Raw genomic sequence first — 26,541 nt, 5'->3', positions numbered from 1 at the left:
TAGGTTTGGCGAGAAAGAGCAGGGCTAGAGGCAGAGCCAGCAGTCTTGAGAGGGAAACAGACAGGGCCTGGGAATGGGAACAGAGCCAGGTACATCTAAGCCAAGGCCAGCTGACTGTAAAACCACCCACCTTGTTCCAAGCGGGCAGTGGAAGGGGCAAAGTTTGCACTCTGCCAGCCTACCATGTCATAAAAGCAGCTTCGTCATGGATGAGCAAGCATGACACAGTCCAGTGGGGGCAAGGGGCACAACAGATGAGTGCAGAGCCCCAGAATTCCCCGCCCCAATTCCCCAAGGAATTCGATGTCCTTGGACGTCGGCCATCCCTGTGAGAGGGGAGCCTGGCTGGGTCTGCCTCCAGGGGCCGCATTTGGCCTCAGAATCACAGGCACTACTCCCTTAACTTACCCTGTGCCAGGCCCTGTGCCAAACACTTTATTTACTCGATTAATTAAGAGTCTTTTACTTGTGAGTAAGGAAATCAACTCAAGCCACATTAATTTTTTTTTAGAAAGTGGGTGATGATGCATTGGTGGGGGGATGGTCCCTTGACTCCCAGGTCAGGAGGTCGCTGGCCTCAGGAAAGGCCCAGAGTGCGGACTCCGGAGCATCTGGCATTCTCCTGAGACTCTTAGGTTCTCCCTGTGCATCTGTCTCATTCTTCCTCCTCAGCAGATGGGCTTTTTCTGATACTCGGTCCATAAGGCAGGGAGAAGAGGCCCACCCACGGTTTCCATATTCCCATGTTACAGATCCAACCCCAGGGAGAAACTAAAGTTGGATCCACTTTGATTTCTCTGGGAAAGCAAGGCCCTGTGTGGGTCAGGTGTCCATTTTGGTTCCAACTGGCCATAGTGAAGGGAGGGGGACAGGCCACAAACAGAAATATGTCTGCTATGGTCCTTCACTCTGACCCTGAGGAGAAGGATACGGCCCTCAGGAACTGTGTGGCTTTGAATCCAGTTTTCTTTGCCTCTGAAGCCAAGAGGTGGCCCTCGACAGGGAGGACAGAGGCAGAGGTGCTGTGGTTATTAAGCCCATTAAGGGGCAAGAGGACATGGACAAAACACAAAGTTCCATATGAAAATAAAACTTTAATTTGCCAAGGGAAGATCACAGCAACGCCTACACACCCCGCACACGAGTTCTCCTAGGACTGGGTGAGCAGGGCCTCCCTCCGGAAGTGCTCAGCAGGGAGGACAGTGACAGACCCGAGGCTGAGGCTGTGCTCAGAGGTGGGCGGGGGGACTGGCGGGCTGCTTTCGCCCGTCGCCAGCGATGGGCCGGCCTCGCTCCTCCCAGATGGTGAGCCCGTCGCAGGAGCAGATCTGCTTGGGGTTCTGGAAAAGGCCAGCAGAGCGTGCGATGATGCCACAGGCCAACCTGAGGAAGAGCAGTGGGGTCGAGATGAGCACCTGCCTGCCCGGCCCCTCCCGGTCTCCGCGGGCACTGCGGGCAGAGCCCTCACCTCTCTCCCGAGTTCCCTGTGATCTTGGACAAGGGATGGCCACCCCGGCCCAGGTCGTCTTCTCCCTCATCGACGACCAGGCTTCGGCCAATCACATCACACACCTTTGAGGGGAGACAACGACCTCAGATGGTGGACCTGTTAGGAAAGGTCCCCGCCTTCTTTTCCACCTCACCTTCAGCCTCTCGTCCTCTATCCTGAAGACGGCTCGGCCATCAGCTTCAGCGTGGATGTTCCCCAGGTCTCCGCGGTGCTGCAATGAGACCCGGGGGGAAAGCGCACGTGGGACACGGCTGCTAACTTCTGGCTTCTCAGTATCTGGTTCCCCTTCCTCAGGGTACCAGTGTCCTCCTATGGGTCCAGTCTGGTAGGATGAAGGGACGGCCCAGGAAACAAGGAAGGCAACTGGACTCTCTCTCCCTGGAACTAAAATCCTGGGCACGCTGAATGACAGCACGCTGAAAATGGCCAGTGACCCCCTCCCTAGGAAGTCATGTCACTAGACCAGGCTGCTTCTCCTACAAGGCTGCTGCCCAGTCTGCATCCAAGCCTCAGAATCTAGCCCGGTTCCTGCTTCTTTCCAAGCCCACTTCTCCAGCCTCCCGATGACTCTGTGAGCCCCTCCCTGGTAGTCTGCAGTTCCCCTGGGCTTAAGTTGGCCAAGCTTGGCTTCTTGACCATCAGAGGCAGCCAGCATCCCTTCCCTGACGTCCGGCCTCCAGGAAAAGAAGAAACACAGGGGCGAAGGGCGTCTCCTGCCCCCAAGACCTGGTTCTGCCCACCTTCTCCCTTGAAGGTAATGAAAATGTCCTGGGACTTCCCTGGTGGTCCAGTGGCTAAGACCCTGCGCTCCCAATGCAGGAGGCCCGGGTTTGATCCCTGGTCAGGGAACTAGATCCTGCATGTCGCAACTAAAGATCCCGCATGCCACAACTAAAAAGATCCTGCACGCCGCAACTAAAAAGATCCCGCACGCCACAACTAAGACCCGGTGCAGCCAAATAAATAAATAAATACATATATTTTAAAATGTCCTAACACAGCTACTGAGCTCCGCCTACATCAGACACCCTCTGCCAGGCAGGGTGGGAGGTGATGGTGTATATGTGGTCAGCCTCCCTCAAGGGGTTCAGAGCATGGTGAGGAGCCAGACCTGGAACAGACTAGTGATTACAAAACATAGGGTTAGCACAACAGTGAGTGTGTTTCCTGGTGACAAGGCCCTACTGGTGAGTCACAGAGACCCACGTCTGTCTGTGCAAATAAACTGCCCCCAACCTGACACTTGGGCAGAAGTAAGAGCCTGAGCCAACATGGGCTGGTACACACGGCCTTGCTGCAAAGCAGGGTCACAAAGCATGTCACTGTGTGATGGGGCTGACGAGCAAGCAGCAAGAAGAGCCACTTCTGCTTTATCTTGTTTTCCTTTAGGACATCTGCTGCTTACACCTGGCACTTTTTGTTGTGCCGGGTGTTGGGGCCTTTTGCGGTAGGAAGATAAAGGAGGGGGAGGCGTTTCCAGGACTGGGCGGAGGAGCAAGTGGCCTGGTGTGTGGCTCAGAGGCATGATCCGGCAGCAGAGGGTCGGGAGACGCAGGCTTTCTAGTCCCTCCCCTGCACACGGGTGGGTGGAACTGGGCCAGGTGGCACTGAATGTCACACCAAGTAGCCACATGAGATCTGTACCCTTGGGTACTGGGGAGCCAAGAAAGGTTTCAGGCAGGGGTGTGACACGGTTACTCCATGCTTTGGAGCAGTTCCTCTAATACCGTGCATGAAGGGAAAAGGCTGGAGGCGGATGGGGAGAGAAGGGAAGGAAGCTTAGAAACCAGTTAGGAGATGTGCAAAGGGACAACCAGGCTTGGACATAAATCCCCACACTGAATTCACTTCTGTCTGGACAAAACCAGACGCTGAAATCCAAAAGGAACATGCCAGTCATTATGGCCGCTTGGACACGTAGCTCTTGCTCAAGTCTTCCTCCACCTATACCAAGGGCTCGGGTACAAGACAGTAGCTGGCTCCAGCCCCTTCAGACGCCCTGCCCCGAGAGGGGCCCAGGCCAAGGCACAGGTCGCGAGGTGGTCTCTTGTCTTTCAGAAACTCCACTTCCTAAGAGGCATAGGGCTGCCAGTTCCCAGACCTCCTTCTTGCCGGGTCAAGCCTCCAGGGCTTTGTCTACGGGGCGTCCCCTGTTGAGCCTCCATTCCCACTCTCCCTTCTTCACCTGCCTGATTCCTGCTCAGCACCTTTCAAGGCTTCAATGAGGAAGACTGCCTCTAAGATGCACCCCCTGGATTCACACCCTGTGTGCTCCACCACGAGGGTGGGCTGGACCTGGCGTCACCTCCAAGCGTAGGTTACAAAGGAGTGTGGCTTCAGTCTTGGGCGCCTTCTCTCTCACTCACTTGCTCTGACGGCAGCCAGCTGCTGTGCTGTGCACTGGCCTAGGGAGAGGCCCATCTGGCAAAGGACTGATGTCTCTGGCCAACAGCCAGGGAGGCCCTGAGGCCGGCCAACAGCAACATGAGCTCGTGTGGAAGTGGGTCCTCCCCACATCGAGCCTTGAGAGACCCGAAGACAGAGGCCCCCAGCTAAGCTGCACCCGAATTCCTACCCCCGAGAAACTGTGAGATGACAAATGCTTGCTGTTTTAAACCTGGGAGTTCCCTGGTGGTCCAGTGGTTAGGACTTGGCGCTTTCACTGCTGTGGGTTCGATCCCTGGTTGGGGAACTAATATCCGCACAAGCCGAGCAGCTTGGCCAAGAACAACCCCAAAAAACCCTAAGTTTGGAGTAATTTGACTCTCAGCAATAGATAACTGACACACAGAACGCAAGTGTGACACTATGCGATGGACCCAACAGAAAGGCTTCCCCCACTCCCCAGGGGGCGGGGGGCGAGGAGTAAAAACTTTGATCATTAGAAATGTGACAGAGCTGTCAAAAGTCCAAAAAAACAAAAATCACTTACATGAATTAAGAAACACACACCATGTTTTCATTTGTTTGCCCTCCCCTGCACACGGGTGGGTGGGGCTGTGTGATGGGGCTGACGAACAAGCAGCAAGAAGAGCCACTTCTGCTTTATCTTGTTTTCCTTTGGGACATCTGCTGCTTACACCTGGCACATTTTGCTGTGCGGGGTTTTGGGGCCTTTTGCGGTAGGAAGATAAAGGAGGGGGAGGCGTTTCCAGGACTGGGCGGGGGAGCAAGTGGCCTGGTGTGCGGCTCAGAGGCGTGATGCCCTCTGAATCTCTGGGGAGGGGAACACATAGCACCGCAGGTGGAGGAGACGGAATTAGGTGTGTGTGGACAGGGCATTAGGAAACATCCCATCACTGAGAGAGGAGGCCGTCCTCCTGGCACGATATCCAGGACAAAACTTCAGCTTGGTGTTAAAACGTCTTTAACGCCTCTCTGACGTTCACTAATCACTCTGACAAAGATAAAGCAGGCTGTAGTCCCTAGCAGGAGTCTAATGACACTTTTCAGGTCTGCATTGATTTATCTTCACAATGATCCTCCTCTTGGGGCTAGAAGTACTGGTTTCCTATTTTCTGTGGCCATATCAAGTTTCTTGTTAAAAATAAATCTACCTTAATTACATGAATGATGTCTTGATTTTCTTCAAAATAATGGTGGAGAAGGGCCAGGGGTGTAGATGAAGCAGGACTGGCCGCGAGTTGGTAACTGGGTGACAGGGACATGGGGTTTGGGACTCTACTTTCTCCACTTTAGAACTTGTTTGAAACCTTCAGTGACAGATTAAAATGTTAAAAATAACTAAATTTACCTAAGGGAAAAAAAATCAGTCAATTTAAATCAAAACATTGAGTAACTAACAGAACAAGTAGTACTCAGATAAGGTAAGAATCATTGAGGCAGCATGTGACTCACTGCCGATGGGGAAACAATTCTCTGGTGTAAAATTAAACTCCAGGGCCAGGAGCTGCAGCGTCAGGGACAGCCTTTTGTTTTTTTTTTTTTTTTTTTGGCCACACCATGAGGCATGCGGAACTTCCCCAACGACCAGGGATCGAACCCATGTCCCCTGCAGTGGAAGTGAGGAGTCTTAACCACTGGACCACCAGGGAAGTTCTGGGACGGCCTTTTTAGTTTAGGGAAAACCTTTAACTTCCACACCATCACCTTCTCCAGGAAGCTTTCTCCCATTGCGTGTGCCCCCTGGGCTGGATCAGGAGCTTGCTCTGGGCTCCCAGGGCCTCCTGCAGGCTCCTACAAGGATTCTCTCACTGCACTGCAACCAAGGAGTTCTCAGTGTCTCCCTCACCAGACTCTGAGTCTTAGGGAGCAGGCCTTCAACACAGAAAGTGTCAATAAATGTTTCTAAATGGAACCAAAAAAGTGAGGGAAAAAGACCCCAACAAAAAGGAATCATACTTTCAGGCCCCAAGAGCTGCCTGCCCTGCCTCTGAGACCTTGGGTTCTCTCTCAGCCCAAAACGAATACTTACCTGGTCGGGGAGTTCCCTGGCGGCCTAGTGGTTAGGATTCTGGGCTTTCACTTACCCGGTCAGAGTCCTGGGGACCCCCATGAGACATTCCATCAGGGTTAAAGTGGTCCCCACAGCTAAGAAGGAAAGAGAGCAGGTGGGCAGTGAAACAACAGCTCACAGGCCAGGTGATCCATCCTCTTACTTTACATTTGTTTCATTCATTCATTCACTCACTTATTCATTCATCCACTCATTCAACACACAGGCCCACTCTGTGCCAGGCTCTGGGCTGAGGGCACTAAGAAGAATCAGTCATGGGACCTGCCCTCAATAAGCTTCCAGGCGAGACACAGATGAGTAAACAACTAATGGCATGACAGCATGACAAACACCATGACATGGAGACCTGACCCTCCCGTGTCCAGGAGTCACCTTCCATCTCGGAGGCAGTAAGGTGGCTATGAGCAGAAACGTCTAGGTCAGATTTTGGTTCAAATCCCCACTCTACCATTTACATGCTCCAGGGTCTTTGACAAGTCATTTAAACTTTTTGAGCCTCAGTTTCCTCATCTGTAGACTGGGCCTTTGTGTATATGCCTCCCAGGGTACTTGTGAGGACCAAATGTGAAAGCGTGTGTAAAAAGCTGAACACAGCCCCCTGCACTTAAGCGGGTGCACAACTGGGGCAATAAGGATGCTACGGGGAGGTTACAGAGGACTCACCTGGTGCAGCTCCTTGTGAGGTCTCCGAACTCATGGACGTGCAGTCCGTGCAGCCCAGGCTGCAGGCCGTCAATGGTCCCCTCGATGAGGCAGCGCTCAGGGGTCAGCTGTAGGAAGTGCACCACTCCCTGCACAGGGCCAGGCCCCCCGAGAATGGCCACTGCTGCCCCCAGATTCTCTGTAAGGTATTAGACGCCAGGGCTGGCTCGCCACCTCACCCATTTATCAACTTGGAAAGGGCGTGGAGAGAGCTCCGTATAACTTTCACGGGGTCCCCAAAGCCACACCAACCCAAAGCCCCCAAAGGCTATGGTTGGATCTGTACCACACCCAGGCCACCTCCCTCCCAGAGAGGCCAAGGCCAAGGTTACTCACGGAACAGCCCACTGCCCATGCCCTTGAGTACCGCCTGCCTCCCAGTGCCTTCTAGAAGGGCCTGCACCTCCTGGCTGGGCAGGGTGGTCTGTACCAGGACCATCTGGTTCTCCAACTGCACCTCCACACTCTGGACACCTGGGAGAAGACAGGGGACAGAGGGCAGCAGAGGGCTGGCACCCCTGTGCCAGGAGCAGGGAAGAGAGAATCAGGGGGCCATTCCCCATCTCCATCTTAACCAACCTTCCTATGGTCGGAGGCAAGCTCTGAAGCTGCCTTCTAGCTGTGTAAGGCCCTTAACCTCTCTGAGTTTGTTTCTTTATGAATAAAGTGGGGATAACGCCATCTTGTCCCCGGGAGTGTTGTGAATTCTTATTTCATGCCAGGCATTATTTATAACTTTTGAAACATAGTTCTTTTAAAAATGTTTCAGCACAACATTGTAAATCAACTATACTTCAATTTTTAAAAATTAAACAATAAAAAAAAATGTTTGTATAAAAGTGGGCTATCAATAGCCACATTACTCATGATAGTCAAAAGGTGAAAACAACCCAAAACCCCATCAAATGATGAGTGGATAAACAAAATGTGTACCCATACAATGGAATACTATTCAGCCATAAAAAGGAATGAAGCACTGATACATGCTACAATGTGGACGAACCTTAAAAACATTATGTTAAGTGAAAGCCAGTCACAAAGAGCACATATTAGATGATGTCATTCTGGATGAAATACCCAGAATAGGTAAATATATAGAGACAGAAAGTAGATTAGTGGGTAGGGGAGTAGGAGGGTGATAGCTGAAGGGCACAATTTCTTCATGAGGTGATGAAATAGAAAACTGATAGCGGTAATGGTTGCACAACTCTGTGAATATACTAAAAACCACTGAATTGTATACTTTAATGGATGAATTTTATGATATATGAATATTTCAATAAAGCTGGCACACATAAAAAAGAGGGGGTTATCACCACTATCCTGAAAGCTAACATTTACTGAACGTGCACTGTGGACTTTTTCATACTTTACCTGTATTAATGCAGTAACCCTGTGAGTTGGGCACTATTATCCCCACTTTACAGATGAGAAAACTGAGGCACAGAGAAGTTATGCAACTTGCTCCAAGTCACGTTGTAGTGAATGGTGGGACTGGAACTCATCCCAGGCAGCCTAGCTCCAGAGCCTGAGCACTTCACCTGAACACTGCTCACCCTGAGAAGCAGCTCCAGCCTCCAGGCTGGCTTGGCACCCCCTCCTCCATCCTCCTGTGGCAGTTTCCACTTCTCCCATGTAACTCATGCTGCACCGATTACAATCCTCTGTGTGGGCAGGAGCTCTGTGTGGTCCACAAGGGTCAGGTTCAAAAGTCAGAGGGTCTCAACTGCCCTCCAAATCCCTGAAGTCACCCTGGTGTGTACACAACCTGCGGGACGATTCTGACACATGCTCAGTTTCGAGGGCCATCGAGTCAACTCAAAGAAGGACGAGAAGGGGCTTCTCTTTCACTCAGATGTTCAGGGCTCATAAACCTTTTAAGAGAACTCTTGAATCCTGAGCTAGAGCATGGGGGATGGCTGGGAACTCTGAGGGATGATCTCACCTGTGGAGCTTACAACCATTCTGCTCTGATCTTAGTAAGTGTGTCTGTTGCTCTGGCAGGGTAGAGCCCATGGGAGCCAGGAGCCCTGGGCAGCCCAGAAGACATAGGTTAAGCGAGGCATGTCCCTCTGCTGAGCCAGTGCTGTGTGAACTGAAGGCTGCACTGACTGTCTGCGTTCCCTTCATCCTTGGTTCCCCCACCCACCGCCACCCCCGCCCTGTATTCATTCAACAAATGTGTGCTGGGCCTGGAGGAGGCCAGGGTCAGGGAAAGCACCAGTCCTAGTCCGCAGGGAGCTCATGGGCTGCGGGAGAATCAAGACTACACCTGCCCATTTTTGGATTGGGTTGTTTGTTTTTTTGTTATTGAGAAAACAAATACAGTATGCTAACACTTATATATGGAATCTAAGGGAAAAAAAAAAAAAAGGTCATGAAGAACCTAGTGGTAAGACGGGAATAAAGACACAGACCTACTAGAGAATGGACTTGAGGATATGGGGAGGGGGAGGGGTAAGATGTTACAGGGTGAGAGAGTGTCATGGACTTATATACACTACCAAATGTAAAATAGATAGCTAGTGGGAAGCAGCTGCATAGCACAGGGAGATCAGCTCGGTGCTTTGTGACCACCTAGAGGGGTGGGAGGGAGGGAGATGCAAGAGGGAAGAGATATGGGAACATATGTATATGTATAACCGATTCACTTTGTTATAAAGCAGAAACTAACACACCATTGTAAAGCAATTATACTTCAATAAAGATGTTTAAAAAAAAAAAAAAGACTACACCTGGATTAACCATCAGGCAGTGACGGGAATAACAATCCCTGAGGCACACACAAGGAAGCTCAGCTGTTCAGATTCCTTCGAACTCGAGGCAAAACTGGGAAACGGCACTGGGAGGAGGTAGCACCCGAGAGGCAGGACTGTTTGGCCTGCGGTTACAAAGGGTCCCGTGGTCTTGCTTCTACAGATCCCCTGCCCCACTGGTGACACTGTTGGGGGAGGGGCCGAATTTGTAAACAGAAATCAGACAGACACACCCATCTCCTCCCCGGCAAGTACCGGGCAATTCTGCAATTCTGCGAGAAGAAAACCCCCCAAATAACCCAACTGCCCGTCACTTAACACAATGTCTCATCCTGGGCCACCTAGCGTGAAGAGTTGGAGCTCCAGGTCCACCCAGAGGTGCCTCTGGATGCCAAGGTGGTAGGGAGGACGGCAGGGAACTCTGAGCCTCTAGGGAATGCCAAGAGCTGTGTGCTCAGCTTTACACACATCAGGACAGTGATACTGTCCTCCTCTGGCGAGTGAAGAAATGAGGCTGGAGGGCTTCGCAACTGGCTCGAGATCGCAAAGCTCAGAAGGCAGCCTGTCCAACTCCAGAGCTGATGCTTGGTCCCCTTGCCCCGCAGGAAGTAGGATTGGGCCCCAAAGGACTGATTGTCTGAGGCTCCCAGAGCTCAAGTAAGCATGCAGTGTGAGGGATTCACTTGCCTATTCATTCACTGAACAAATGTACACTAAGTGCCTATCATGCCCCCCGTTCCGGGCAGTAGGGATGCAGCAGGGAGCAAGTCAGGTGATGTCTCTGCCCCATAAAGCAGCATGTGTTCCAGCACAGGAATACGGATATCAAACACATGCACAGAGAGATTCAGATAGTGCAAAGTGTGATCAATGAAACAGGGAACAACTGGGGGGTGAGCCGCTTAGGCTGGTGAAGGAAGGTCTCTCTGAGCCTTCAAGCAAAGGCCTGAATGTAGTCAGGGCAGAGCATTCCAGCAGAGGGTACAGTTTGGGCAAAGATCCTGAGGCAGGAACGACATCTATGTGTTCTAAGAAGAGAAAGGCCCAAGTGGCTGGAGCTGGAGTAAAGAGAATGATAAGATACAAAGTTGTAAGTGGAGACCAATGAAACAAAGCCCTGCAGGAAAGAATCTGGAATTTAATTTTAATGCAAGGGGAGGCCATTGGGAGAGGCCACAGAGTACAGTGGTTGAGGGTGTGGGCTCTGGAGTTGAAATTCTGAGTCTGCCACCTACTAGCTATGTGGCCTTAGCTTACTCAACCTTTCTGTTTTCTTTTCAGTTTCTTCATCTGCAAATGGAGATAATAATACGACCTACTTCAGCGGGCTACTGAAGGCCTAAACGAGTTATCTCCCATATAGCACTTAGAACAGTGCCTGGCCTACGGGAGGCTCTTAAATATTATGACTTTTAGAGGATTTTAAGCAGAGCAGTGACAACATCTGAGGTTTGATTTAAAAAATCATTCTTGGCAATTTCCTGGCAGTCCAGTGGTTAGGCTTTCACTGCCAAGGGTGCAGGTTCGACCAGCGGGTCGGGGAACTAAGATCCCACGAGCCACGCGGTGCAGCCAAAAAATAAAATAAAATAAAATAATTGAAAATAAAAAATGAAAAAATCACTCTGGTTTCTATGTGAAGAAGCTATTGGAAAGGGCAACAGAGAGCCCAAAGATAAGGTTCTCCTGTGGGTGGTGGAGAGGTGAGGTGGTTTGGTTGGGTGTGAAGCCCAAAGTACGGAAAAAGAGTTTTAGACACAGCAGACAAGACTTTCTGATGGACTGGCTTTGGCACAGGTAGGTTGCTGCTCTGGGGTCTCCTAAGAAGAGCTGCTTCTCTGCACCGAAAGTGGGAGGGCCCCAGTGGGAAGCTCCTTGTGACTGCACTTCCCGAACTCTTGACCTGAGTCTGAACCAAGAAGGCTGGCTCCCCAGCTGAGCAGCAGTTTGGTTTGGCTGGTGTGGAGTGTGGCCAGGCCAGAAGTACCTGTTGAGCTCAGAGCCCAGAGAGGGAGAAAAGATAAGGCCATAGGGGACTCTAGGGTGGGTGATAAGAGTTCAAGGAAGTGAGCCTTGGGCTGGGAGGTTCTCTCACTTACCCCTAGAAGGAGAGCAGAGCCTTACTTCCCCAAAGCCCAGGCCTCCTGGAGAGGGCAAATCAACCAATCACTCTTTCTGTCTCCCTCTCCGCATCTGGGAAGCCAGCCCATGAGAAAGCCAAGCTGCTTCCAGTTACCCAGACCAGAAAACGTAGTCACGGGAAGTCTTTATCTGGTCTCTAAGAAACCTGCTGAGAGCTAAAAACTGCCCTATGTCCAACAGAAGTCAGGCTGTCTGCTCTCCCAGTAAGAATGTTTTACAGGAGGTAGAGTCCAACAGCCTCGGAAAGCTCTGGTCAGATCACTCCACTCTCAGTGGAACGGCTCAGTTTTCTCAGACACGCACCCCTCATTCCCAAACACACAGTCAAAGCAAACCCAGCTTTAGGATCTGTCCCCCTCTGCAAACATGGCACTGGAAGCCAGCACCAAGCACCCTGGGGGTTGAGGGCAGGCGCTGCCCGGCCGCTGCGCACCAGCCCCGCTCTGCTCTCCATGCGTAAATTCACGGGCAAAGACGAATGGCTAACGAAAGGAAATGGTGCTGGAACAGTGGGAATCAACAGTTTTGCACAGGAAGCTTTGGGAGATGTTGTTTACTGTAGTCTGCCTGAAGTTGGGACAAAATTGAACCAGCAAGAGGAGTTTGGTGCTTTGGAAAGTGTGAGAGCTGCTAGTGAACTCTAGTCTCCTCTATCAGGAGAAGTAACTGAAATAAATGAAGCTCTTGCAGAAAATCCAGGACTCGTCCACAAATGTTGTTATGAAGATGGTTGGCTGATCAAGAAGCATATGAGAAATACATAAAATCTATTGAGAAGTGAAAATGGAACCCCTAAATAAGCCAGTCTGAACAACTTAAAAAAGATCAGGGACTTCCCTGGCGGTCCAGTGGTTAAGACTCTGCGCTTCCACTGCAGGGGGCACAGGTTCGATACCTGGTGGGGGAACTAAGATCCCACATGCTGCACGGCGCGGCCAAAATACAAAAAAAAAAGATTTGTCCCCTCATGCCTCTGCCCAACCAGCTTACCACCTATAAGCCCTTCCCCTCATAATTCCTAAGATTGAGTGGGCTCTCACTACATGCCAAAGACCTTTCTAAAGTGCTTTTGCATGTATTAACTAATTTACTCTTCACAATGAACCTCTGGGGTAGCTTCTATTACCTTGCCCATTTAAACACTGAAGAAACAGACACAAAAAGTAACATGCACGAGGTCTTAGTGCCATTACGTGGCAAAGGGAGGATTTGAACCCAAACAGTATGACTCTAGAGCACATATCCCCGAAGACCTAGGACACACTGCTGCCTTATACAGAGCCAAGTGCCACCAATGTCCCAGTTTCAGAAGCCATCACATGGCAGCTCCTCCAAGAACTGCTCTTCCCAGCGCAATGCTTGTGTGCTCATGTTACCTGAGGGCAGAGGCTGTGCCTGAAACACTTGTGAACACTTTTCCCTAAAAAGCCCCCAGTGTCTGGTCTATACCTGAATGACTGGATAAACGTTTGACAGAATCAAAGGCAGGCAGTTCCCACAGCCATGTTGGTGGCTCTGCCTTCTCAGATCTTTCCAATTGTGCCTGGTCACCTCCAGACCAGCTAGCTGGCTTTTAAGAATCAGGGCCGGACTTCCCAGATGGCGCAGTAGTTAAAAATCTGCCTGCCAATGCAGGGGACACGGGTTCGAGTCCTGGTCTGGGAAGATCCCACATGCCGCGGAGCAACTAAGCCCGTGAGCCACAATTACTGAGCCTGCGTGTCTGGAGCCTGTGCTCTCTCAACAAGAGAGGCCGCGACAGTGAGAGGCCCGCGCACCGCGATGAAGAGTGGCCCCCGCTTGCCGCAACTGGAGAAAGCCCTCGCACAGAAACGAAGACCCAACACAGCCATAAATAAATAAATAAATAAATAAAATTAAAAAAAAAAAAAAAAGAATCAGGGCCGCCTAGGATGGAACATGGCTAGGGCTGCTGTTTGCTTTGTCAAGATTATTTTGTTTCTCAAGCAAGAACTGCCTGTGTTCCAGGGAAAACCCCCTGTAGGGGGGGACTATGCTCTGCCTACCTCCTCACCCCCCAGGCACCGGAGGTTTAAGACAACCAGAAGGGCAGGCAGTTAGAGCCAGTAGAAGAATCTGGCAGGGCAGGCCTGAGACCTGCACTCTAGACTCCGCCTCTGGGTCTCTGTGTGACTGAGAACATTCCTTCCTCTCTCCAGGTCTCAATTTCTGCATCTGTAAATGGGAGTAGGGTTGGTCTAAGAGATTTGCCTGCCCCTCCCAGAGGCCTCCTGACTGCGCGCAGAAAAGTTAATCTGGTTCTTACCTGCTATCCCTTGCAGGGACGTGCACACCGCGTCCACGCAGCTCTGACAGGTCATCTGCACCGCGAACTCCAGCTGCAAGGACGGGCCGATGAGAGCTGGCGAAACCTTCTTGCGTGACCCTGTTTCACTATCTCCCCTGTGACCACCCCAAAAGGCCTGGAGTAACGCCCCACGTGACCCCTCCTCAAGCGCCTTCTTCATTATCACTCACGATCATTCCAGGAGCAACACCCCTCAACATTAACGCCAAGGGCCCGGCTACTCTCACATTCCAGCCTGGACCCCAGGCCCCAATCCAGGTGTCCGCTCCTTCCCCCATTCTCAAGTTAACGATCACCCCAGGGGCTGAGGCTCTCTGCCCTGCGAGGCTCCCACACGAGGCCTCGACCCTCACCGTGCAGGCAGTCCCGCGGTCCCCCGAGTCCGATGCCATCCCGGACGCAGTCACCACCGTAGGACCCGAACTGTCCAGGTCCTGTGGCGCCAACCCTGAGATGCGTCGGCGGAGGCGGAGCCCCGGAAGCCACTCCTTGCCCCGCCTCCCGCTGCGAGCGCACGCAAGGCTCTGCATCCCCCCCCACCCACGTCCACGCTGTGGCGGGCAAGTGCTGCGCAGGCGCACTTGGGCCATCAGGCCCCCTCGTTGCCTTAGTAACCGCCAGCGCCGCCGGCGCCGCCTGCGCCGCCTGCGCCGCCTGGTGTAAGATGGAGCCATATAAGCCCGAGCCCGAGTTCCAGCAGTTTTACCACCGGTTGCTGCGTCCGCTGTCTCTCTTCCCCCGCACGACGACGCGCACAGAGTCTCAGAAGCGCCTCCCGCAGGAGGTCCCGATGCTGCTGCCCTTACCGGTCTCAGGGCTGACGGTGGCGTCGCTCTGCCGCCAGGTAGCCGAGCGGCTGGCCAACAGCGGGCTGGAGGCGCGCGCGCCTCGCAAGGTACGACTCCGTTTCACCGAGGTCATCTTGGACGAGCTGAAGTGCAGCTGGCAGGAGCCCCCCACCGAACCTGGTCTGAGCCACTTGAACAATCAGAGGCTGCGGAAGCGGCTCCTGGTCTACGTGCTGCTCAGCAGCGAGCAGCTCTTTGTACGCTACCTGCACCTTCAGAAGATCATGTCGACCCCCGCAGCTGTCTTCACCGAATCAGCCACGCTCACCCGGTTGGCCGCCAGCCTCGCCAGGGACTGCACAGTCTTCCTCACCGGCCCCGAGGTCTACCGTGGCCTGCTCGCTGACTTCCGCGCCCTGCTGAAGGAAGGGCAGGTCCAAGTCTGCGTGCCCAGAGTGCGCCCCCTCGGCCCCACTGGGGCTTTCAGGCTCTGCCCTATCCCATGGCATCACAGCACTGGCTTTGCCCAAGTGCCGTATTTCAACCTCAGCCTGAACTACCTCATCCAGCTCAGCCGCCCGCGGGAGTTTGTCAGTGAGCCTGAACCGGATCCAGTGAAGGAGTTGAAGTCCATTCCCCAGCTGAAGAAGAAGCCTCTCCGCTGGCTGTCCACCATGCAAAAGAGGAGAGAAAGCAACTTCAATTCACAGATTGCCTCACTGCCTGGGTCCTCTGTGGCTCCCCCCAGCCAGGCTCCCCCCACCTCCCACTTGCCCCTCTCCTCCCATCTCCAGAGGGGCCAGTCCATGCCCTCTCTGCGTGAGGGCTGGAAACTAGCCGATGAGTTGGGCCTTCCTCCATTCTCTCCTCGCCCCTTAACCCCACTGGTCCTGGTTGCAGAGAGCAAACCAGAGCTGGAAGGGGACACTGTGGCTGAGGACCTGAAGCAGAGGATGAAGAACATGCACTTGGGGTGGTCTCACTACTCACCGCTGGACTCGGGCCTGCCCCCACTCTTGGGGGCCCTGACCTACCGCCCAGCTGCAAAACATCACATGGAAGAGCTGCAGAGAATGTTGAAGGGCCTCGAGGAGAAGGAAGCCTCAGAGCAGTGGAGCCTCCAGTCCCCCAGATCCCCTCCCCTTGAACCACAGCCAGTGACTGTTACTTTGAAGCTAAGAAATCAGGTGGTCCAGGCAGCTGCTGTACAGGTCTCAGCAAGAAACTTTTTGGATTCCTTCCACGTTGAGGGGGCCGGAGTCCTATACAACCACCTGGCTGGTGAACTGGAACCCAAACTTATCGAGGAAATGGATACTGATCGCACTTTTGGCAGTAGCATCGGGGAGGTCTACAAGGAGCTGATGAGCTGTGTCTCTAATGACCACTTCTCTTTTGACCAGGGGCCCCTGGTTGAGCCTGCAGCCAATGAAGACTGGTCGGCCTTCCTATCCTCAGCCTTTCTACGTCAAGAAAAACAGCGTCGTATCATCAACACCAAGCTGGCTGGACTTTATTCCCAGAGAGCTAACACTTTACAGTCCAACCCTGATAAGATGTCCTCCCTCACATCACTCCAAGCAAGTAAAAGCTGGGAGAAGTGGTCAAACAAGGCCTCATGGCTGAACTGGTGGAAAACGACTTTGTCTGTGGGTGACTACTTCAAGTACCTCACCACCCAGCAGACAGATTTCCTCCATGTCATCTTCCAAATCTATGAAGAGGAGGTCCCTGTGGAGATCGTGGCCCCTGTCAGAGAGTCCCTGAAGATTCAGCACCCACCTCCCTTGCTGGAAAACGACGAGCCAGACTTTGTGCCAGGAGAGTGGGATTGGGACACGGTGCTGGAGTGCAGGCTGGGAACTAAGAACAACAGCCTCCTGGAAGACTCTCACAAAATCCTGAGCCTGCAGAAGCGTCTGGAGCGGCTGTGGTCCATGCTTGAGGTCCCTGACAAAGACCAGCTGGACATGGCCATTAAGTACAGCTCCAGTGCCCGCCTGAGGCAGCTGCCGTCACTGGTGAGTGCCTGGGAGCGGGCCTTGCAGCCCATTCAGCTGCGGGAGATATTGCTGGGGAGACTGGAGTGCTTTGAGCGACAAGCCTCCGACCCTAACCGCTTCTTCCACAAGACCGACATGGGCCTGAGTCGCTTCCTGGAGGAGAATCAGATCCGCAGCCATCTCCATAAGAGGCTCAGTCTAGTGGAGGCTCCTTTGGTTCCCCTCCTGGAGGAGATCGAGTTAGTCTCTGGTGAGCCAGTGACCTTCAAGGGGCGGCGCTACCTGGACAAGATGAAGCATGACAAAGTGGAGATGCTCTACTGGCTGCAGCAGCGGCGGCGGGTCCGCCACCTGGTCCAGGCCAAGAGGGCCTCCCATCAGTCAGCCCTGTCCAGGAAGCTCAGCAGCCAGCCTTTAGTAGCCCCTGGGAATACCCCATTACTCTTTGACCAGACCAAGTGCCCTCAGATCCCTCCCTCACCCCCATACACCCAGCAGCTCACCCAGACCTCTTGACTGCTTTGAAAGAAGAAATATCTGGAAGTGCGGGGTTCAGGAAAACTGTACTTCCAACTACCAGGGGACTGAAATTAGCACTTTATTTTGACCATGAAGTTCTCATAAAAGAATCCACAAGCCCGGTAGTCCCATTTCTGTCAAGCCATGCACAGCACAGCCAAAAGCTCATGTATCAGAAGAACTGAGACCATCCCTTGGAGTTCATTGTAATGGGAAATGTTAGACAGATGGAAACCATCCCCTATGGAACACCTCAGCTTAGCATTTCTATCACGATACACTAGATTGGCTGATTAGAACCCTAAGCCAAGAGACTCTATGGCATAATGGCTAAGAGCTAGTGCTCTGGAGTTAGTAGATGTGGGTTTAAATCCACATCCTGACTGTGTAACCTTGGGCACACTACCTAACTTCTCTGCATCTGGACCTTCCTGTGTCAGGTGAAGGAGTTGGATCCAGGTTGTCACTTCTTCCAGTTCTGGCATACTGTTGGCAGAGCCAAAATTTTTCATTAAATTTTCACCAGTTAATACAAGCACGTGGTACAAAGTACACAAGTGTATGCACTGAAAAGTAAGTCTCCTTCCCATCCTTCCCTCCAATACCTCAGTTCTCCTCCTTGTGGGTAACAACTGTTACCAGTTTCTTGTGTATCTTTTCATTCCCTTATTCAGCAAATATTTATTGAGCACCTACTAGGTGTTCATGCTTGGTCTCTATCACTGAACAAAACAAAGACCCTTACCCTTTGTAGAGTTTGCATTCTACTGGGGGGAAACAGACCGTAGACCATAAACATAGTACCGAAACACATTGGGTAATAGAAAGTTAGAGGGTGATAGGTACTGTGGGAAAAAGAAAAAACAGAGAAGGGCAAGAGGAAATAGAGTGTGAAGGTTGTAGCTTTATTAGGGTAGTCTGTGTAGGCCTCACTGGGAAGGGGAGATTTGAACAGAGGCTTGAAGGAGGGGAGGAAGTGAGCCCCATGGACCTCTGGGACAACAGCGTTCCTGCCAGCTATTGGGAAGCGTAAGGCAGGCGGGTGCCTGGGGTGTTCCAGAAAAGCAAGGTGGCCAATGCAGGTGGAGTGGAGCTAAGGGGAAAGAGGGATGAGTCAGAGGGGTCGTGACAAGGTGCCAGGGGACAGGTTAGATTATGTAAGGCCTGTAGGCCATTGTAAAAATGATTTCAGAGATAGCCTATGCATATATGAATACACATGAATATGTTGTCTATACACATGTCTTTAACTACACCAGCAGTAGCATGCTGTCCCCTGTTTTGCCCCTTTCTTTTTTCCCCAATGAGCTTGCCTCAAGTTCATTCCACATCGATACACATAGATCTGCCTTATTCTTTTTGATTGCTATCTAGTATCCCACTGGGTGTTTTTGGTTTTGGTTTTTTTTTTTTTTTGCTGTGCCACGCAGCTTGCAGGATCTTAGTCACCCAACCAGGGACTGAACCTGGGTCCCGGCAGTGAAACCGTGGAGGCCTAACCACTGGACTGCCAGGGAGTTCTCTTGAGTGTATTTTTATTTTGTTTAACCAGTCTCTTATTGTTGGACATTTACAAACAAAAACAATGCTCTAAAAAAATCCTTGTTCATCTCTTTAGTATGTGCAGCTATTTCTATGGTTTAAGTTCCTGGAAGTGGAATTATATCCAAGCATAAGCACTTGTAATTTTGATGGATATTACTGATTACCCTCCACAAAGGCTGTAACCATTTGCATTACTGTCAGGACTGCATGATGATAATAATAATTCCCCACTCTCACCAATAGTGTTATCAAAATTTTTAATCTTTACCATCTAATAGGTGAAAAAATTGTATCTCATTTGAGTCGTGTTCTCATCTCTCTTATGAGTGAAGTTGCATCTCTTAGATGTTTAAAAACTGGGTTATTTTCTGTAAAATTCTCATGCCCTTTGCCCACTTTTCAATTGGTTTTGACTATTTTGCTTTTTTTTAAATTTATTTTTGGCTACATTGGGTCTTTGTTGCTGTGCGCGGGCTTTCTCTAGTTGTGGCGAGCGGGGGCTACTTTTTGTTGTGGTGCGTGGGCTTCTCATTTAGGTGGCTTCTCTTGTTGCCAAGCCTGGGCCATAGGCGCGTGGGCTTCAGTAGTTGTGGCTCGCGGGCTCAGTAGTTGTGGTGCACAGGCTTAGTTGTTCCGCAGCATGTGGGATCTTCCCAGACCAGGGCTCAAACCCGTGTCCCCTGCATTGGCAGGCGGATTCTTAACCACTGCACCACCAGGAAAGTCCCTTACTATTTATTTAAATTAACACTAATCCCATTATGTGTTTACAGAGATAATATATGTTATGAAAAACAACTTTTTTTTTTTTAAAGTAGTGAAGAGTGGCTATTTTACTCTTTTGCAAATCTCCTGAATGTCTGGCTTAATAGGAGACAACTGGATTCTCATTTATGTTTCTGCTGCATCTGTTGCAATATTGCACGTCATGCAGCCTCTGGAAAACACTGTACTCAGAAACAGGGAGGGTAGAAAAGGCAAATAACGTGGCAGCAGTATTATGAAAATGGTTTTGATATCATGAAACCCCAGAAAGGGTCTGGGGGTGCCCTATTTGTATTTTTTTTGAAATAGAGGAAGGGGCACAGGTGGGGGCAAAGGCAGTAGTGAGGGTGGTGTTAAGGACTGTGAGACATGATGCGGGGGAGTGGGCAGTTGCTGGGGCAGGGGCAGTAAAAGTGGGGGAAGGGTTGGTTGACCAGCTTGTTTGCTTATAAAATGTCAAGCCAGAGGTAAAATACAACTTGAAAAAAACAATCAGTAATTCTGCAAATTGGTCATTTAGCTGCTGGACAAGCAGATTGGCTTTTGGTGATCTGGCCACTCTGGGAAGCTGAGACCCACAGAGCTGAAGCCCAGTCCTGACGGCTCACAAGTGCTGGCGGGACGGGATCTGGGCCCAGGTGCTTCTGACTTCACTAAGCCTACAGCCCCACCCCCTGGGTCTCGGGGTTTCTGTGTCTGGCCCGCCTCTTCCTTGTACTGTTGTTTATCAAACACTTTTCTTTATATTGACTCCCTTTTTAAGAAAATTGTATTGAAGTATAGTTGATTTACCATGTTGTGTTAATTTCTGCTGTACAGCAAAGTGACTCAGTTACACACATATATACATCCTTTTTTATATTCTTTTCCATATGGTTTATCACAGGATATTGAATATAGTTCCCCGTGCTCTACAGTAGGACCTTGTTGTTTACCCATCCTAGATATACTAGTTTGCATCTGCTAACCCCAAACCCCCAGTCCTTCCCTCCCCGACCTTGGCAACCACAAGTCTGTCCTCTACGTCTTTGAGTATACTGACTCTGTCTTAAAACTTATTTTAAAAGGCAAAAAAACCCAAAAAAAACAAAAAAAAAAGGCAATTTTAATCACACTAGCTAATACTATATAGTGATTATTAAGTGCCAGACTCCATTCTAAACACTTTTCATGCAGTAATTCATTGAGTCCTCATGGCAATGCAGTGAGGTAGGCACTACTGTTATTTCAAGGCCCAGATGAGGAAACTGAGGCACAGAGTGGTTATGTAACTTGCCCAAGGTCACACAACTAGGAACATGGCAGAGTCTGGATTCAGACCCAGAGGTCTGACTCCAAGTACATTCTCTTAACCACTGTATTCTTTCTTATCATAAAATATAAAAAAACAAGTCTGCCCAGTTGAAGTCCATGGGGAGAAGCTGAATATGATCAAATTTTCAGCTTTCGTCGTTACCTGTCCTCGGAGGAAATCAGGCTTTTGGACAGCCCACTTGATTCCCAGCGGTGACTCTGAGGCCCACATCATTCTTCTTTCAGGCCCAGAGCACTGAACTCCTCCCAAGTGGCAGACACTGCTTGGTGGGGGGGTGTGGGAAGCAGAGCCAGAGGAAACCAGAAAGAACCAGTCGCTGTCGCCGAGGAGTTTAAAGTTTAGTAGGGAAGATAATTTCAGTAATATGGCAAGTGAAGGGTACGGTGGGAGCCCACAAAACGGACATGCAACAGAGCCGGGGCATAGGGGAAGTGTGATCGGGGAGAGCTTCCTGGAGGAGGCCACACTCAATTGGAGTCTAAATTCTAGAAGGTTGAGTGGGAGTCAGCAGGCACATGGTGGCAGAGGAGAAGAGGAGAGCTTTCCAAGCCCAGCGTGCGCAAAAGTACAGGAGAGGAGCATAGTGTGTGGGGGAGAACTACGAGCACTTTGGCATTAATCAGCCTTGAAAAGGCCTGGAAGGGAGTGAGACTGGAGGGGGAGGCAGGGCCAGGTCCAGTGTGGGCCTTGTTCTGTAGGTGTTGGAAAGCCATGTATTCACCAGCAGATACCTACCGAGCACCTGCTCGGTGCCTGGGGCTGCTGCAGGTGCTGAGGACGCCACACTGCACAATACACACAAGGACGCTTCATGTTCTGGGGGAGGACCCAACAGCCAGGCAGGTAAAACAAATGATACAGGGGAAAAAAGCCAAAATGGCAACAGAAAATTCAGAGAAAAGCAATTTAAAATAGGGGATCGGGACTTCCCTGGTTGCACAGTGGTTAAGAATCCACCTGCCAATGCAGGGGACACGGGTTTGAGCCCTGGTCCGGGAAGATCCCACATGCCGCGGGCCGCGGAGCAACTAAGCCCATGCGCCACAACTACTGAGCCTGCGCTCTACAGCCCGTGAGCCACAACTACTGAAGCCCGCGCGCCTAGAGCTGGTGGTCCACAACAAGAGAAGGCACCGCCATGAGAAGCCCGCGCACCGCAACGAAGAGTAGCCCCCGCTCGCTGCAACTAGAGAAAGCCTGTGCGCAGCAACAAAGACCCAAAGCAGCTAAAAATAAATAAATTTATAAAATAGGGGATCATGGAATTCCCTGGCTGTCCAGTGGTTAGGAATCTGCGCTTCTACTGCAGGGGGCACGGATTCAATTCCTGGTCAAGCCGGGGCACGGCAAAAAAAAAAAAAAAGAAAATAGGGGATCAGAGGAGGGAATATTTGAGCAAAGACTGGAAGGAGTGGAAAGAGAGCTGTGTGATACCTGGGAAAGAACATTCTAGGCTGGAGCTAATGTAAGTTCAAAAGCCCTGAGATGGGTGTGTGCCTGGTGAGTCTGAGGAGGCCAGTGTGGCTGGAGTGGCACGGACCAGGTGGGGAATGCTTGGGAATCAGGTCAGAGAAATAAGGGGGTTTTATCAGGCTTTAGTCAGAGGAGTGACATTTGGCTGCCCCACGGGTGAGGGTTAGGAGGCTGCGGGTTGGAGGCTAGCAGACAAGGGTGGAGGCTGCCACAGTGGGAAGATGAGCCAGAATGGAGTGTTTAGGAGGCAAAGTTGGCAGCGTTTGGTGAAGATTGACTGTGGGGAATGAGGGTAGAGAGTCAAGGACACCTCCTCTGTGTCCTCCTGTGTGTCTGGCTTGGGCCTCTGGTGGAGCCCTTCATGAAATGAGAGGATGGAGGGTTTGGTGGGAGTGCAGTGGGGGGAGATGATGAGTTCAGCCCTGAAAAGGTTAAGTTTGCAAATTCCCTGGTGGTCCAGTGGTTAGGACTCCACGCTTCCACTGCAGGCTGGTCGGGTTCAATCCCTGGTCTGGGAACTAAGATCCCACAAACTTCATGGCCAAAAAAAAAAAAGAAAGAAAGAAAAAGTTAAGTTTGATGCGCCTGCAGGGCATCCAAGTGGAGATCCAGAGGCAAATGTTTTTTCTTAGATGGACAAAAATTTTGCTAAAGATGGAAATCTTTAAACAGCATACTTATATACATATGTCTTATGTCACTGCTCAAATATCACAAACTGTAATTTTCTAGGTCAATCTGGGACCTAAAATATGTAAAAGAATTATTTGTTTACAATTTTACCAAAGCTAAACTTTTTAAAATAAAAGCTATTATTCACTAAATACAAAGTTCACCTAATACCACTGAGTTAGGCATTGCTATGGACTAAATGTTTGTGTCCCCCCCAAAACTCATATGTGATGGTGTTCAGTGGTAGTTTGGGAGGTATTTCGGGTTAGATGAGATCATGAGAGTGGGGTCCCAGCCCTTATAAGAAGCAGAAGAGACCAGAGCCCCCTCTCTTTCCACCGTGTGAGGATACAGCAAGGAATCAGCAAATGGCAAACCAGGAAGAAGGCCTTCACTAGGCACTGGATCTGCTGGCACCTTCACTTAGGACTTCCCAGCCTCCAGAACTGAGGAATAAATGTTTGTTTAAGCCTCCAGTCTGTGGTATTTTGTTACAGCAGCCTGAGCAGACAGAGACAGGCATCATCAGGTGTATCCCAGCTAGGGAGTCAGAAGTCCCAGCTTTCCCCCATCAACAGAGGAGTGGGGCTTCCCTGGTGGCGCAGTGGTTAAGAATCCGCCTGCCAATGCAGGGGACACGGGTTCGAGCCCTGGTCCGGGAAGATCCCACGTGCCGCAGAGCAACTAAGCTCGTGCGCCACAGCTACTGAGCCTGCGCTCTAGAGCCCGTGAGCCGCAACTACTGAGCCCAAGTGCCACAACTACTGAAGCCCATGCGCCTAGAGCCCGTGCTCCACAACAAGAGAAGCCCCTGCAATGAGAGGCCTGCGCACTGCAATGAAGAGTAGCCCCCGCTCGCCGCAACTAGAGAAAGCCCGCACACAGCAACGAAGACCCAACACAGCCAAAAATGAAAAAATAAAATAAATAAATTTATTTAAAAAAAAAAAAAAACAGGAGTGGATAAAGAAGATGTAGTACATACATATTGTACAATGGAATATTACTCAGCCATAAAAAAGAACAAAATAATGCCATTTACAGCAACATGGATGGACCTAGAGATTGTCATACTGAGTGAAGTAAGTCAGACAGAGAAAGACAAATATCATATGATATCGTTTATATGTGGATCTAAAATAAATGGTACAAATGAACTTATTTACAAAACAGAAATAGAGTCACAGATGTAGAAAACAAACTTATGGTTACTGGAGGGAAAGGGGGGGAGAGATAAATTTGGAGACTGGGATTGACATATACACACTACTATATATAAAATAACGAATTCCCTGGCAGTCTAGTGGTTGGGACTTGGTGCTTCCACTGCAGGGAGCACAGGTTCCATCCCTGGTCAGGGAAGTAAGATCCTGCCTACTGTGTGGCCAGAAAATAAAATGAAATGAAAAATATAAAATAAAATAAAATAAAATCCTACTGTATAGCACAGGGAACTTCTACTCAATGCTCTGTAATGACCAATATGGGAAAAGAATCTAAAAAAGAGTGGATATATGCATATGTATAACTGATCCACTTTGCTGTACACCTGAAACTAACACAACATTGTTAATCAACTATACTCCAATAAAAATTTTTTTAAAAAAAAGAAGAAGAGAAAATACTTGAAGAAAGAACAAAACAAAGAAGTCCCAGATTTCCCGTTCATTGCCTGTGACCTTGGGGAAGGAATTCCATCTCCTTTTCACCCATTCATTTATCGCATATTCAATGAGCTATGGCTGTGCTTAGGCACTGAGGAGAAAGCAGTGAATGAGCAAAGCTGACAGGGTTTCTGCCCTCAAGAGAGAGTAGAAATAATGGAGAGGCCTGTGGATCACCCGTGACCTGGAGCCTTCCTTCCTGCCTTGAGAGGCTCAGGAGGAGGTAGGTTATGTCCAAGCCCAACCAAGCCCTGGGACCTGGGACCTGGGCTTTATGTGCCTCGTTTTATTGTACTCTCATCTCATCCCTGCAAGACATCTATATGCTTACCCTACAGATGAAGAAATGCTCAGAGAAGCAGAGCTATTCACTGAAGGTCTTATAATTAATAAGTGATAGATAAAAATTTAGAACTTGTGCTTCCCTGGACACCATCGAGAGAGTGGAAGACACCCCACAGGATGGGAAAAGAGATTTGCAAATCACATATCCGATAAGGGAATTGTATCTAGACTATATAAAAAACTCTTACAGCTCAATAATAAAGACAAGTAACCCAATTTATTCTTTTTTAAAAAATTATTTATTTATTTATTTATTTTTGGCTGCGTTGGGTCTTCGTTGCTGCACGTGGGCTTTCTCTAGTTGCGGCGAGCACGGGCTACTCTTCATTGCAGTGCGTGGGCTTCTCACTGCGGTGGCTTCTCTTGTTGCAGAACATGGGCTCTAGGCACACGGGCTTCAGTAGTTGTGGCTCGCGGGCTCTAGAGCGCAGGCTCAGTAGTTGTGGCGCACGGGCTTAATTGCTCCGCGGCATGTGGGATCTTCCCGGACCAGGGCTCGAACCCGTGTCCCCTGCATTGGCAGGTGGATTCTTAACCACTGCGCCACCAGGGAAACCCCTATTTTCAGGTTTTAAATCGCGACACCTCATCTGACCAAACTCCCCAAAATAACAACTTGTTGGCTGGCTAAGGCAGAGATTTAAGTGGGTTCCACTGAGGGAGTTATTAAAATGTCATCCTCTCCTCCTTCAGGACCTTGAAGGCCTCAGATCACTTGGAGATGACCTTTCTAAATTAAAAGGTAATTCCTATGAAGGGTGTAACACGGGGCACGGAGTAAGCACTAGCTATGCGTTACTATTATTGTTGTTGCTGTTATCAGATGACTCCTAGGAGTTATGCAACAGTGAGGTGAGGTCATTCTGGGATTAGGGTGTAACAAGAATCTTCAGGGGCTCTCGGAAGCTGCTGCAGCCTGAGATCTTAGCCACAAAGCAGTGAGGATATGGATCAATTTATGCATGGAGCTCTAGAGCCCTTGGGGGTGGAGGTGGGGAAGGTCAGTACCCTAACCCTAGGCCTAATGATTCAGCCAGGGAGACCTGGAAGTGGACCAGAGCTGCTCACTCAAGGCTGAGAGATGGTCTCTGAGATATATTCACCTCTAGGAAGGGAGTCTGGGCTCAAGACTTGGGGCCCAGAATCTCCATCCATCCATCCATCAAATCATCGAAGAAATATTACAGTAAATCCACTAAGGGCCAAGGCAATGTCATTTTTTGACCCTTGTTGGTCTTAGTCTGTCAGACTTTTGGGGTCCCCACCCCACATCTTCTCACATCTGATCAAATGCACCTATGTCCCACATCAAATAATATTTTGCTGTAAATTTCTTTGAAAGAAATTTTATAGTTTTGCTTTTGAAATTATCTGACTTCATGTAACTTGTTTAAATTATGATTTGTAGAAAAATGTAAAAAAAAAGAAAAAAGAAACAAACAAAAATAAAACAGTCCAGTGGGAATAAGCAAAATAAGGACAGGGTATGATGGATGCTGAAAGATGTAGTGTTCTGAGAGAGAGGGAGGGGGCTCC

General features: G+C 50.2%; 2 protein-coding genes across 2 annotated transcripts; one reads left to right on the top strand and one right to left on the bottom strand.

Moving 5' to 3' along the window:
• Positions 1-1,080: 1,080 nt before the first annotated feature.
• Positions 1,081-14,406, bottom strand: CCS (copper chaperone for superoxide dismutase). Its single transcript, XM_036861811.1, has 8 exons — positions 14,270-14,406; positions 13,875-13,947; positions 7,026-7,163; positions 6,651-6,828; positions 6,001-6,061; positions 1,644-1,721; positions 1,469-1,572; positions 1,081-1,383 (listed from the first exon to the last, which is right to left on the bottom strand). The coding sequence occupies exons 1-8, from the start codon at positions 14,306-14,308 to the stop codon at positions 1,230-1,232; spliced, it is 825 nt and encodes a 274-aa protein (XP_036717706.1). The 5' UTR covers positions 14,309-14,406; the 3' UTR covers positions 1,081-1,229.
• Positions 14,407-14,561: 155 nt separating this feature from the next.
• CCDC87 (coiled-coil domain containing 87) lies at positions 14,562-25,747 on the top strand. Its single transcript, XM_036861202.1, has 2 exons — positions 14,562-17,799; positions 25,699-25,747. The coding sequence occupies exon 1, from the start codon at positions 14,581-14,583 to the stop codon at positions 17,221-17,223; it is 2,643 nt and encodes an 880-aa protein (XP_036717097.1). The 5' UTR covers positions 14,562-14,580; the 3' UTR covers positions 17,224-17,799; positions 25,699-25,747.
• Positions 25,748-26,541: the final 794 nt, after the last annotated feature.

Source organism: Balaenoptera musculus, chromosome 8, assembly GCF_009873245.2.
Source record: "Balaenoptera musculus isolate JJ_BM4_2016_0621 chromosome 8, mBalMus1.pri.v3, whole genome shotgun sequence".
Taxonomy (NCBI): Eukaryota; Metazoa; Chordata; class Mammalia; order Artiodactyla; family Balaenopteridae; genus Balaenoptera; species Balaenoptera musculus.
Note: the sequence above shows the minus strand (reverse complement) of the source record. Positions and strands in the feature narration are given on the sequence as shown.